This window comes from Odocoileus virginianus, chromosome 16, assembly GCF_023699985.2.
Source record: "Odocoileus virginianus isolate 20LAN1187 ecotype Illinois chromosome 16, Ovbor_1.2, whole genome shotgun sequence".
In the NCBI taxonomy this organism is placed as follows: domain Eukaryota; kingdom Metazoa; phylum Chordata; class Mammalia; order Artiodactyla; family Cervidae; genus Odocoileus; species Odocoileus virginianus.
This window is the reverse complement of record NC_069689.1, coordinates 16,569,053-16,581,684: the sequence shown is the minus strand read 5'-3', so window position 1 is coordinate 16,581,684 and position 12,632 is coordinate 16,569,053. Positions and strand designations below refer to the sequence as shown.

The 12,632-nt window shown below is 38.0% G+C and overlaps 1 protein-coding gene across 5 annotated transcripts in view; it reads right to left on the bottom strand.

Moving 5' to 3' along the window:
• DICER1 (dicer 1, ribonuclease III) overlaps positions 1-12,632 on the bottom strand; it is a 72,333-nt gene that overhangs the window by 36,018 nt on the left and 23,683 nt on the right. For all 5 annotated transcript variants that reach the window (XM_020899141.2, XM_020899140.2, XM_020899139.2 and 2 more), the window contains 7 exons: positions 10,085-10,273; positions 9,124-9,286; positions 8,048-8,178; positions 6,777-6,911; positions 6,172-6,332; positions 3,891-4,059; positions 2,186-2,658 (listed from right to left, as the gene is read on the bottom strand). In XM_020899141.2, coding sequence (XP_020754800.1) covers positions 2,186-2,658; positions 3,891-4,059; positions 6,172-6,332; positions 6,777-6,911; positions 8,048-8,178; positions 9,124-9,286; positions 10,085-10,228 — 1,376 coding nt within the window. In that variant the 5' untranslated portion in view covers positions 10,229-10,273. The remainder of the gene's footprint in view (positions 1-2,185; positions 2,659-3,890; positions 4,060-6,171; positions 6,333-6,776; positions 6,912-8,047; positions 8,179-9,123; positions 9,287-10,084; positions 10,274-12,632) is intronic.

Sequence of the window (12,632 nt, the reverse complement as noted above, 5' to 3'; positions counted from 1 at the left end):
AGGTAAATTACAGACGATAAAGCCCTAAATATATATGGCAAAAGAAAAACTATAAACCCAAGACTGTACACATACAACATTATATATAGAAGTAGCTATTTTTTATTTTTGATTAGGAGAGTAGAAAACTGCCCGTGTATTACAATAGCTTCTACTCCCATGAAACTGTTTGCTGAAGAATGGTTTTTCCTCCCATTAAATTGATGGAAGGAAAGAATCTGGATTTCAGGAAGTTTTTCTAAGCTTATTAAAAAGCTTACTGGAACAAGACCTCTATTGTATATTTAATTAGCTGCCCATAAAGTAAACCCTCAAACCACTCCTGACTCATCATCCAACACTAAATTCCAGGCACATTTTATGAAAGTTGATCGCAATTAATCTGATCCTCAAAGTCAACAGGAAGTAACACTGATTTCTGATAAACCTTTTCAGGCTAACATTCCTTCAGTGGAAACTGGCACATCGCCATACTTACAAACACATGTAGAAAAAAGGGAAAAGGAAGAAAATGAACCCCCACTTCTCTCCAAGCCCCAGAAAATGTACTTAATTCTTAACCCATCCTGGATGGGGCACGGAGTCCGTCTAGAACTCGGCTTAGAACTGTGCCAACATTAAACTTTTCTGACCCCAAAAATGCTTTTCCCCCATTCTAAAAAATAACCCAAGTAGTCGTGCACTCCCTGGACGGCCTCTTGGCAGTCTTCCCACGGTAAAGCACTGGTTTTTAGTGTTCTGTGATACCCAAGGGCATGATGATTATACAAAGAAGTGGAAACGAGGAGGCAGAATATCAGGATTCTAGAATTGTCTCTGCAATTGGCCAGCAATTTAACTCAGAGCAAGTCACTTTTCCTCCAGAGGCTTTCCTCTTTTTTTTTTTTCTTATAAGACTAAGTGGGTTGGATTAGTCAATGAAGTTCTTTTTCAGCCTTAAACTTCTGATTTCAATGTAATTCACTACCTAAAATTATTTTACTTCGTATCCATCATCAGGATCGGGCCCAACGACTATGAAAACTTCCAGACTGAAAACCGCCAGATGACGACCCCAGAGGCCAATCTCTCGTTACTGAAGTACATTCTCAAGTCAGAAGCAGTTGTTTTTTTTTTTTAAAACCCCAAATTACCTCAGGAAACAAAGTTTAATTTCTCCTCAGAGATCAATACTTGCAGAAAAGGTTCTCAGGGATCAACTTTGGCCAATTAATAGATCTTAGAGAAACAAGTAGTTTGAAGTACAAAATAAGGACTCTTTTTGGTCCTTACAAATAATACAGCATCCATCCACAAATCAGAAGAAATATACATTAAGTGACCATGTGACACAAATTTGAAGTGCAGCTCCTTGGTTGGGTCTATATTCAGGAAAAATACACTTCTACTGAAGAAGGAGGTAGGGTGGAAATTTACAACCTAATTGGCATTCCCTGCCACCTTTGCCAGTATTCTCTGAATTCTTCCCTAACGTTTTTATTATCTTCTGATTCAGAAAATTTTAATATGTAGTCTATGAACCAATTCAAATTTCAAACCCAGTCAAAACATGCTTTTCACTGCAAACGTGGAAACTTGAATAGGCAATTGTTAAGGAAAAAAAGCTAACACAGAAAAATTGGCCACAGCAATATCCTGATAAAATTTATCCTAAGATCACCTGAAGGAGAAAGCGTGGTGTGAAATGCTCAAAATCACACCCAACTCATGTGTGTGTGCTCAGTCCTGTCCGACTCTTTGCGACCCTGTGGACTGTAGCCCACCAGGCTCCCCTGTCCATGGGACTGCCCGGGCAAGAATACTGGAGTGGGTTGCCATTTCCTTCTCCACTAACACACCACAGTCACAGGTTAATAAATATCTGAACTAAATCTAACAGCTGAATACCGAACAAGGAAGGTTTACTTTAATGTCAACTTGATTTTTCTGTACTCGCACTTGATTTCAGATGGATTAGAAAAGATTAGCATCCTTTAAGAGCAAAATCTCAGTCAAGCGATTGTATATAGAAACATGCTGCCATCCCAAGATAGCCTTACATGTGAATTCTGAGGATGGAGCCAAGTGACAGGCTCTCCCCTAAGCCTTCTGCCCAGCCCTTAAAGCTATTACAATGTATCACTTCACAAGACAAAAAGCTGCCTGTTCTACTATGGGGGAAAAAATGTTAATCTCGAAGAGTTACCTGTTTAAGACCACGGCTGTGTATCTTCTTTCCACAAAAATAATTCCACACAAGATATTGGTAAATGGAGAAGGAAAATTTGTCTCTGGCTTTTCTTTCTCTTCAATCTCTTCATCTTCCTCGTCATCCTCAGAATCGCTCCAGGACACGTAATTATCCTGGTTCCTATTATTATACCACTCCACGCTTTCAAACTGCTGCCGCTCGTACGGTTTGTACTTGCGGAGGATCTCGAGCAGCTTTATTACCTTAGGAGTGACAAACTTCAGGTCAAGGGAGGCAGGTGAGAAGTGCTCTTCACACAGGGCGTGGATTTTCCTTAGGAAAGTGTCTGTAAACAATAGAAACTTCCGGTGCAGCTCCTCTTGCTCGTGTTTGATGTATTTCTGTAGCTCTCTGACCATCATTCCAGCTACTTTATCAGCACACCAGGGTCCCAGGACAACCAGTACCGCACGACAGTCTGAGAGTATCTACAAAAAAAGGTAAAGACTCAAATGCAAAATAATACTCTTGGAGTATCTCCACATGGACTCTAACTGGGATTTAGGCTGTCTTTACTCCTTCAAAATAAATTTACCCCACTAATATCAACACTGGGGTTCATTCCCCAAAGTTACGGAGAGGGGCCAGTAGTCTTTCCAAGCTCTACTTTTTCATACAGATGCCCAGAACCACCCTTCTGTTTTCCCCTGTGAAAATAATCAAATGACAGAAATCAAAAGATAGAACTGTATACGGTTAATAAAGCAACCTCAGAGCCGTGGTCGAAAGTACAACTGAGTCATTTACTTCCAGGTAAATATGCAAGGAACTACATAGCAGAATATATAGGTGTGTGTGCATACGCAGCAGAGTCTGTCATTTTATTTTAGGTATCAAAAAGAGGCAAGATGGTTTTCCTTGAGAGTGCCACAACTTACCAGCCTAGCTCAGACTGGAATGTAAATCCATAGTAAGGCTATAACTGCCAGTTCTGCAGGCAAATAAAAGACCCACTGGGTCGAACATGGACTTAATGAGAAGACAGGTGCTGAACAGAGTCTGGGCATTGCTGCTCCAGAGAAAATTAGCAAAAGAGAATTAAGGATTCGGTTTAATATGGTGGTAACATTCACAGGTGGCTGCAAAGTCCTGGGACAATTAATGGCAACAGGATTCACTGAAGGGCTTCAAATCTCAGACAGCTGGCTCCCAGCCCAGAGCTTTAGATTCCGCAGGGCAAGGATGGGGCCTCTCATGTGCATGTCGAGACAGTTCCAGAGGGAAGCTGATGCTGCTTGTCCAGGTTCCACACCCTGAGGCCCACTGTTCTAAGGAATCGCTTCTCAAAGCTGCCCTACTCGGAGATGATGGGCTCATGTCCAGTTACATACAGAGAAACAGCGGAAGAATTCTTTCAGCTCAGGGTCTGATCAGGAACTAACTCATCTGACTAAGAAAAAAAAATTGGGACCCACTTCTTATATTCAAACAATCATGACACCTCCTTAAACCAGGGTGATCTATACTTAATAACAGAAATGTCTGTCAGGTAACAGTAAACTCAACCCAATATGATACACTCCATGAAAAATGTCCAAAGATACAAGAAGGTAAGGTCTTAAACTAAAATGTATATAAAACAGCTTCATTAAAAGACAATTCAACATTAAAAATGTATCAAACCCTTTTATTATATTCTCTGTACTTTGTATATGCTTACCTGTTTAGAAATTAAAGTAGAATCTCTTTCTTTTGAATGTACAGATATGTTACAGTCATTGATAAAATTAAGTGCTTCTTCTAACTCCATCAGCAGTCTTTCATAAAGCCCACTTCTGTCAGTAAATGGTCCACAGTCTACCACAATCTCACATGGCTGAGAAGTATATCTGTAACATCAGAAACAAAAGTTGTCAACACCACAATAAATTCACTACAGCATTACCATCCATTACATATCCAAACCAAAAAAGAAACTCCCTCTTTTCAGCCGTGTAACTACTTGGAAGAACACACAGGCTCACAACAAGCCTTCCTCAAGTTTTATTCACTTCTAGCTGTACTATGTTTGCTGGCTAAGTTTCAATAAATGCATAGGGCTAATAGTCAAAGAATTCTGTTGTTTCATCGTTAATCCCAGGTTTTTCATTTTGATTTTTAGGTTTAGATTTTCATCTTTTGCCCCCTAAGGCATCCCCCAGAATGAGAAATAAAGTTAGTCAAAATAGTCAAGAAACTCAATAATGATTCCTTCTCAGACTCAGAAAAAGGGAAGGCAGTAGATCATAAGGAAGGGTTATCATTAAATGTATCTATTTCCATACTACTTGAAACGTTTAACATTTGCAAATGTCAACTTTTTTGGTTTTTAAATAAATCTTTCTTCTAATTTAGTTTTAACTGGAGGATAAATGCTTTACAGTACTGTGTTGACCTCCGCCACACAACAACCCAAATCAGCCACAAGCACACACACGTGCCCTCCCTCCTGAACCCACCCCCCCCCCCCCCCCGCACCTGCACGCTGTCAGGGCGGCCAGAGCTGCCGGTTAGACGGCAGCCACCACCGTCTCCCTCACACAGGTAATGTGCACGCTTCCGGGCTGCTCTCAGCCCCACCCACCCTCTCCTGCCCACGCCGCGTCCACACATCTGTTCCCTACGTGCTCTCCGTCTTGAGTCTCTATTCCTGCCCTGCAGATAGGCTCATCAGTAGTCATTTTTCTAGATTCCATATATATGCGTTAATATGTGGCACTTGCTTTTCTCTTTCTGACTTACTTCACTCTGTATTATCAGGCTCTAGGTTCATCCACCTCACTAGAACTGACTCAAATGTATTCCTTTTTAGGGCTGTCATATTTTAACATGTCCTCAATAAGGAAAGCTCCCCTACATTTCAATCAAATTCCCTAGATATTTCATGCCTTTCATAATATGACAACAACACATACAATCTTAAAAGCACATGTAATAATTAATTAAGGAAAAGAAATACATTAAAGACATATTTAAAAATGACAGTGTTCATTATTCCCAACTAGAATTTATGAGTCAGATTTTGAGAGCTAAGTAATGCCAAATGCAATAGAATATCTATCAGTTTTTTACCTAAACACCCTAAAGGCCATCAGATTTGTATCTCATATCACATCTGGATCCTAACTTCCATGAATCTAAACGTTAGCTTTTCTTCTCATTCCACAAAGAGAACTCTTTCCAAATTTCTACCAAGTGACAGATACACTGCAAGGTGTTTATCATGTCAATGTAATTGATCACCCAAGAGTCCCCTGAGACCACTGGTAATGCCATTTTATAGGCTCAGGGACAATAAATGACTCACTTGAAGTCACACACTAGTGGAGCCAGTCCTCAAAACCCAAGTGTGATTTAACTTCACAATCTGAGAAATAAGTCTTCTCTAGTGTAACTGTTTCAAGAACCACCACTTGGTAATCTTTAACCTTGTTAAAGGCTGTACCTAACAAGGATATAAGGATATTTTAATATGAATTTAATTAGTTATTGTAATTTAAAGACCTAATTTATAAAGGCTCCCCTCTACCAACTTCGATCACAAAGGCTGCGTTATATGTTTTAATGAAACTCAAAATAGCAACCTCCTCAAAAAGAGACAAACCTATATACAGGTCAGAAATTCACACCCATTTTCAAAATCAGAGAGTGTTTCCCATTATTTTCAATCAGACTGTAAAATACTGAATTCTCTAAATAAATTAATGTTCTTTCAAACCATCATGAGGGATCCCAGCCCTCATCAACATAAGCAAGCAGGCTGGGCCCATGTGTATGCAATATTCCCACTTAAGGCTGAAACACCGCCATCTGTTACACTTTCTGGAACCAAGGTTCAATTCCTGCATCTGAAGATGACTACCTGATAAGGAATTCTTAGGTCTTCCAAGGGAGTATGGAACCGAAGGCCTAAAACCATCCTAGCAGGTTTCACTGAAGCCTAGTTAATCCTAAGTGCTTACCTGTCTAAGACCACCAAGTCAGTTGCAGTTTCAGCATTACTCTTAAGAATTTTCTCCAGTTTCTGAATTTTTTCTTCCAATTCCTCTGGATCACATTTCCCATTTAAAATGGAAGCAGTTAGTCCCAAAATACGAGGACAAGATGGACAATTTTCACAAAGCTAATGTAACAAAAGATACTGACAGTAAGGAATTCATTTTGCAAGGCCCCAACCAAAGAGACAGCATCTTGATAAAACATGTCAAAAAGACCTAACCAACACCAAAATGATAACTTATGGAATTTACTGTAGCTTATTTAAAAGATCAATTTATCAAAAAGGAACATTTAAATATGCTATGATAGATTATGCAATTCACTTATGATAGATCACATAATTTATTTTTATTGTTTAAACTTTTATTATAGATTTAGAAGTTATAAATGTATTAATATTATAAATTACAGATTTAAATGAACATTAGTTTAATATTCATTCATTCATTCCTACACTGAAACCAAGTTTCCAAAAGTGATAACTAATATTGCTTTTGGTATAAAAAACACTGCTTTTACTCAGTAATCTGACCTGTATTATTAACACTGATAAAATCTAAAAACTTACCTTCATAATTTCTCGGTAGGGGTGGTCTAGGATTGCAAGATGACACTCATCAAACACCAAAAGGTTAATGTCTGACAGTGATAAGTAACCATTCTTCAAAACATTCAAGGCGACATAGCAAGTCATAACGAGAACCTAAAATAAAACTGCTATCAGTATACAAACATGCCATTCACCTGCCTGGATATACTTCTATGAAATCAGACTAGGAAACCACTGTATTTTAGGTGAGGATGAAAAAAGTCATCATTAAAAATTACAACAACAAAAAAAATTACAACAAACATTCTCAATGTATGGAAGCTCATACTCGAGAATCAAGATGTAAAACAAGGAGACATGGAAAAAAAAATACTGATAAAGGAGACCACGTTTTTATGATAAATCTACTCAATCTACTTCAGGTTTTCAGGTTCCTCGTAATTTGACTGATAAGACATGTCAGTTTTATCAGATCACAAAACAATTCACACAATTTTTTCCTGTCAAACTGACAAGGTTTTCTGGAAGAAGACACGGACTCCTTAATTCTTTTTAATGGCTTATCATTCTGTGGATTTTAAGTGCATTATTGAGAAAGCTTAACCCAATATGTAAGATATACTAGCAGACCAGGGACTGCTTGAGGTCAGTTAGGAAACCTCTCTTAACCACTTCAGATTCACCAACACGTGAAAGGCCCTCAACACAAGCTGGTGACATGGAAACATCTAGGTTACAGGAAGTGAAAGTCGCTCAGTCGTGTCTGACTCTTTGCGACACAGTCCATGGCATTCTCCGGGCCACAATACTGGAATGGGTAACCTTTTCCTTCTCCAGGGAATCTTCCCAACCGAGGGATCAAACCCAGGTCTCCCACATTGCAGGCAGATTCTTTACCAGCTGAGCCACAAGGGAAACCAAGTTACAGGAAGACTCCATCAAAACTACTAAGGTCTCAACCAAGAAATGTCAAGGCATTTAACTCGAGTAAACTTTCTGAAAGCAAGTTATCTGCAAGATGAAATTAGGTCATAGGAATTTGCATTTTTCAAAAAGGAAATCATACTGTAAAGCTGTTTCTTTTCTGTTCAGTAACAGCAACATAAAGGAGCAGCTCATGTGGATTTAGGATGAGATTATAAGAAGAAAATGCATGGGGTAATTTCTAGGTTGACAAAGAACAGGAAAGAGAGTCTTTAAACCTAATTCACATGACGAAGGCTTCAGGTCATCTTATAAATCAAGGGCTTGTACAGACTTATTAAATGAAATTTCTTTATGAGTCTTACCTGGTGTTTAGTAAACTCTTGGTTCCATTTCTCTTTTGTCCAAGATGCACTTACTTCCAGGTTTGAGTATTCCCCAACCTTGAGATCTGAGTGAGTTCTGACAGCTGACACTTGTTGAGCAACCTGGTTTGCTGATTACAAATACAATATCCCATGTAAATACAAGAACTCTTACCTAAATGGCTCTCTGGATGACTATTGATTAAACAGTTAAGGGAAATACTTATTATTATATATTATATCTAACCACTAATTTTTTACATCACCAACTTAAAACCATACTTTCACAGTTACCTCCAAAATACGCTTCTTATACTCACCACCCCGCCTGTCACTCACTTTATAAAGTCTTAGACCACCTTATTTCTTTAAGGTGACTTTCCCCAATCTAAGAATATAATTTCTAGGCTAGAATGGCAACTACTGCAGATCCACCCCTCCAGCTTTCTTCAATACAATCAGATTGTATCACCAAGAAATAACACAGACTGATATATATTTAAAGCACATGAGAACATCACATGCTGAAACAATCTAAAAAGAAAAGAAAAAAAGGAGAGGAGTGACATGGTTATATTAGTACTTGAGCTGTTTATGTTCACATTATATACTTTTTATTTTAATATATAACCCCAAACACATAAAAACCTATACTTTAAACTCTTACTGATATCTAACTTTCAAAAAGCCTCTGATTTTTTTTCTACAACTGGTATAGCAAAATCATAAATCAAAAAGTTACCTATAATCAAGCTCTTTATGATAACACTTTGTGAAACTAAAACATTAAAAACAAAGTAACTACTGAGATCAGAGCAGAGCCAGAATTAAATGCGGTTCTATTTAAGAAGAAAGCTAATGTTTAACATCTATGAAATAAGATGACTATCATTTAAGAGAAATACTATTTAAAGTTAAGAAATAAGACAGAATGATATTTCTGCTTCAACAAGCACATTATTCATCAACCTCTATACTTTCAAGACTTTAACTTTATACCCCAAGAGCAAATCTGCTTAACCATGAGATCTCATCCAATCTCCTCCATACAATTTGACAAAACAGCGCTTTGTTACCAGAGTTGGCCAAGAACACCGTCCTTTTGCCATTGCCGTTGAGGTCTCCCCTGATCTGATAAGACAGCTCTTTAGTGAGTAGTACTGCAATAAACGTCTTCCCTGAGCCAGTGTTTAAACAGACTATGGTATTATGATCCAGAGCTGCTTCAAGCAGTTCCACCTAGAAATACAGTGGGGAAAAAAGATTACACACTTCTTATCTAAGTACAGAATTTTAAAAACTGGATTTTGTTTCAATTCAGAAAATTGCATTGTTTTCTAAAATCTTCCTCCAATAAATCTGCCCTTTCAAAAAGCTTACCTTCTACATGTTTATATAATAATAATTAGAGGTATTAAAATGCTGGTTACACACAGCTGTGCTGTATAAATGTGCTGAAATGGCATTTACAATTTCTTTAAAAATCATTTTCACAGGGACAGAAACTTTTCTAGAATGATGTGAACAACTGAAACACTATAACTGAATGGAAAATAAGTGGTTATTTACAATTCATCAGCAAAGTCAAAGTAAAGAAGAACATTAATGATTTTACTACTGCTTATTATACTGATCTACTCTTATTTACCACTTTAGACCAACTGTAATAGAATATATTGTTTCTTTAAAAAAAAAAAAGACTACAACCATAGGTCTGACAGTCTATGTTTGTTCAAACCAATCTCGATTCCTACCCAGATCATGAGGACAGACACACCCAAATAGATACTCAGGAACAGTGAGGTTTTCACAGGGTAAAAAAGATAAGAAATTTCATCAATAAAACTATCAAATCAATTACCCAGCAGATGTTAGAAAAGAAAATAACTATTAAGAACAAAAGTATTTGGAATGAGAAAATTAATCAGAAGAGGAAAGCTTAAAAAGGTAAAGGAGTTTTATAGAAGTTGTGTCAACTATATGCTAATATATTCCATTTTAGTGAAAATGCTCCAGTATTAGTGTTCTCATTAGTACCTGATATTTTCTTGGCGTATAAATGTTATCATGAATTGCTTCTTGTTGCCATGGCAGTCCAAAGAAAGGACCCATTGGTGAGGAAGCAGGGGTCATGAGCTGCAGGCCTGCCATGCTGAGGGGTTGCAAAGCAGGGCTTTTCATTCATCCAGTGTTTCTTTCATTGCATTTTTGTTCTAGCACAGCTTACTACAAAAGGGAAAAAGAATACCATTACACAACCATGCAGGGTTAAAAAACAAAAGAGAGCGCAGAAACTAGAGAAACGTCAGAATATCATTCCTACGGGCCTTTTCAAATTCTCCCTGTAATTGTTTCAGCTTTTTCTTGATCTAAGAGGATCTGTTTTAAAAGTCAAGCATCCTACACTCGCCAACCCAGCAATTCTATACCCAGAAACCTGCCTAAAAGGATTAGGCAGATGCACAAAGATGTAAACACATGAATATTTACTGCCACATTATTACTTAAGAGCAAGAAATAACCTCAAAATGAATTAATCAAAAATTACTTAAGTAAATTATGGTCTAGTCTTAAAATGGAAAACTTTAAATCCATTAAGATAATACAGATCTAGATTTACTGACATAGAACCATGTCCATAAAATACCTTTAAAAGAAAATCTGTATACTATGATGCTCTTTAAAATAAATATGTTTATATACAAAACATGTAAATATATATGTAAATATATTTCAAACATTCGTAAATTCTATGATGCTATTATTGATAAAATAATGAGAAAACTGTATGAAAGGCACTTCACACCGCGTACACACAGGAAGGAGTCAAATGCCGCCAACATTCGGTCATTTTATCAAAGGACCATAAACATAGAGGAGGGTCATTTTTCTTAACTGACACCCTATCACTAATTGCACAGCTGATCGACTATTTATACAAGTATCATTAAAATTATGCATACCGTAGATAAAACAAGGCAACACCATTTTGTGAAATAAGAGCTACTTCATAGTGTCTAAGCACTCTTCTATATTTCACATATTTTTCCCCAAAGATATATTTGATTATGTAAAAGGATAAAACAGAAATTCAGGCTTTTTAAAATTCCTAGCCTGCAGATAAACGGTTAGGGTTTCAAATCTCTATGAGAAAGTCCATCAGTGCAGAACTGACTTGCCCTGTAGAAGGGAATTTCCCCTTGTACTGCTTTGCAGTGTTCACTGTTATTACTCTATGAGACTGGAAAGAAAGAATCCCCACTCTTTGTTTCCTGACAACAAATACTTTGAACCTCCTGACCTGTTAAATTTGTAACCATGGTACAACACAGTGACTTAAACTGTTGTGTCTAATCCACCAAGAAGCCTCGAGAGTACAGTCTCTTGCATGCATAGGCTTAATACCGCAATTTTGATTTCAGAGCTTAATTCAGCTGACAAGAATTCAACACCCAGTTAATACAATAGCACGTCCAGTAAATGCGGCCGCAGGCCTCAGCACGGGGTGTGTCTGTGGACCAGAGAGCATGGCTGTTCTCGGCATCCTTCACAGAGGAGGATGACAAGCAGGGTGTTCCAGAGTACACTGCGAGAAACTATCAAGTCCTTCTTTTGCCGGGGTCAAACAGAACTACATTTTCCACAGAAAATAATGCGCTCATTCTCTACTGAACCAAAGTCCCAACAGCCATCCTTGTACCTCTTTTATACTCAGCATTCACTTCTCTCAATTCTGCAGGCCCACAGGATAAAGAGTCTCAGGTTGATCATTCAAGTTTCTTACTCAGCCCTGCTACAAAGAACCTGAAGTGGAAGGCTATTTTACCTAACAGCGTGAGACCCAGCAGGTCATGCTGAAGGCCTAAGGCTGAGACCTGCAGGCACTTCCCACAAGGCTACCCATTCCTGGGGCATCTCCACACGGTGTTCCTTATCCGCAGGTTCCAATTCCACAGGTCAATCTATCCTTGGTTAGATGAATCCACGGATGCAGGAGGGTCAACTCTACTATGCAAGGAACATGAGCATCCGGGGATTTGGGCATCAGAGGGTCCTGGAACCAACCACCACGAGCACCGAGGGACAACTGTACTCTTTCACTACTCTAGGCCGCTCACTGGCAGGATTATTTATATTAAGCCTGATGCTTCATTTTCCACCCAACCCAAATGTTAATCCAAGACCAAACAAATAAATGGTGGAGGGATCAGGAAAAAAGCCCAAATCCTGGTGGTGGATGGAAATTTTCAAAGGAGAAAAGAGGGCAGCGACGTAAATCCTCACACACACTTCCTCCACCTCCAGGAGCCCTCCTTCTTACCACTGTCACCATTTCTTCTGATGGAGACAACATTAGTAGTAATGACAGAGCCAGAAAATAGTCTAAAACATAAATGAATGTTCTATTTTTAGAATAGTGTCAAAAAATCTATTTATAAATACTTAAAAATTTATTATAGACTATATAAAAGTAGTCTAAAAAATAAAATCTATTTTTAGAATAGGCTTAGAATAGTCTAAAAAATACAAGGATGCTCTATTTTTTTAAGGGCACATGACAGTCTTCAAAATTATCAGTATCATA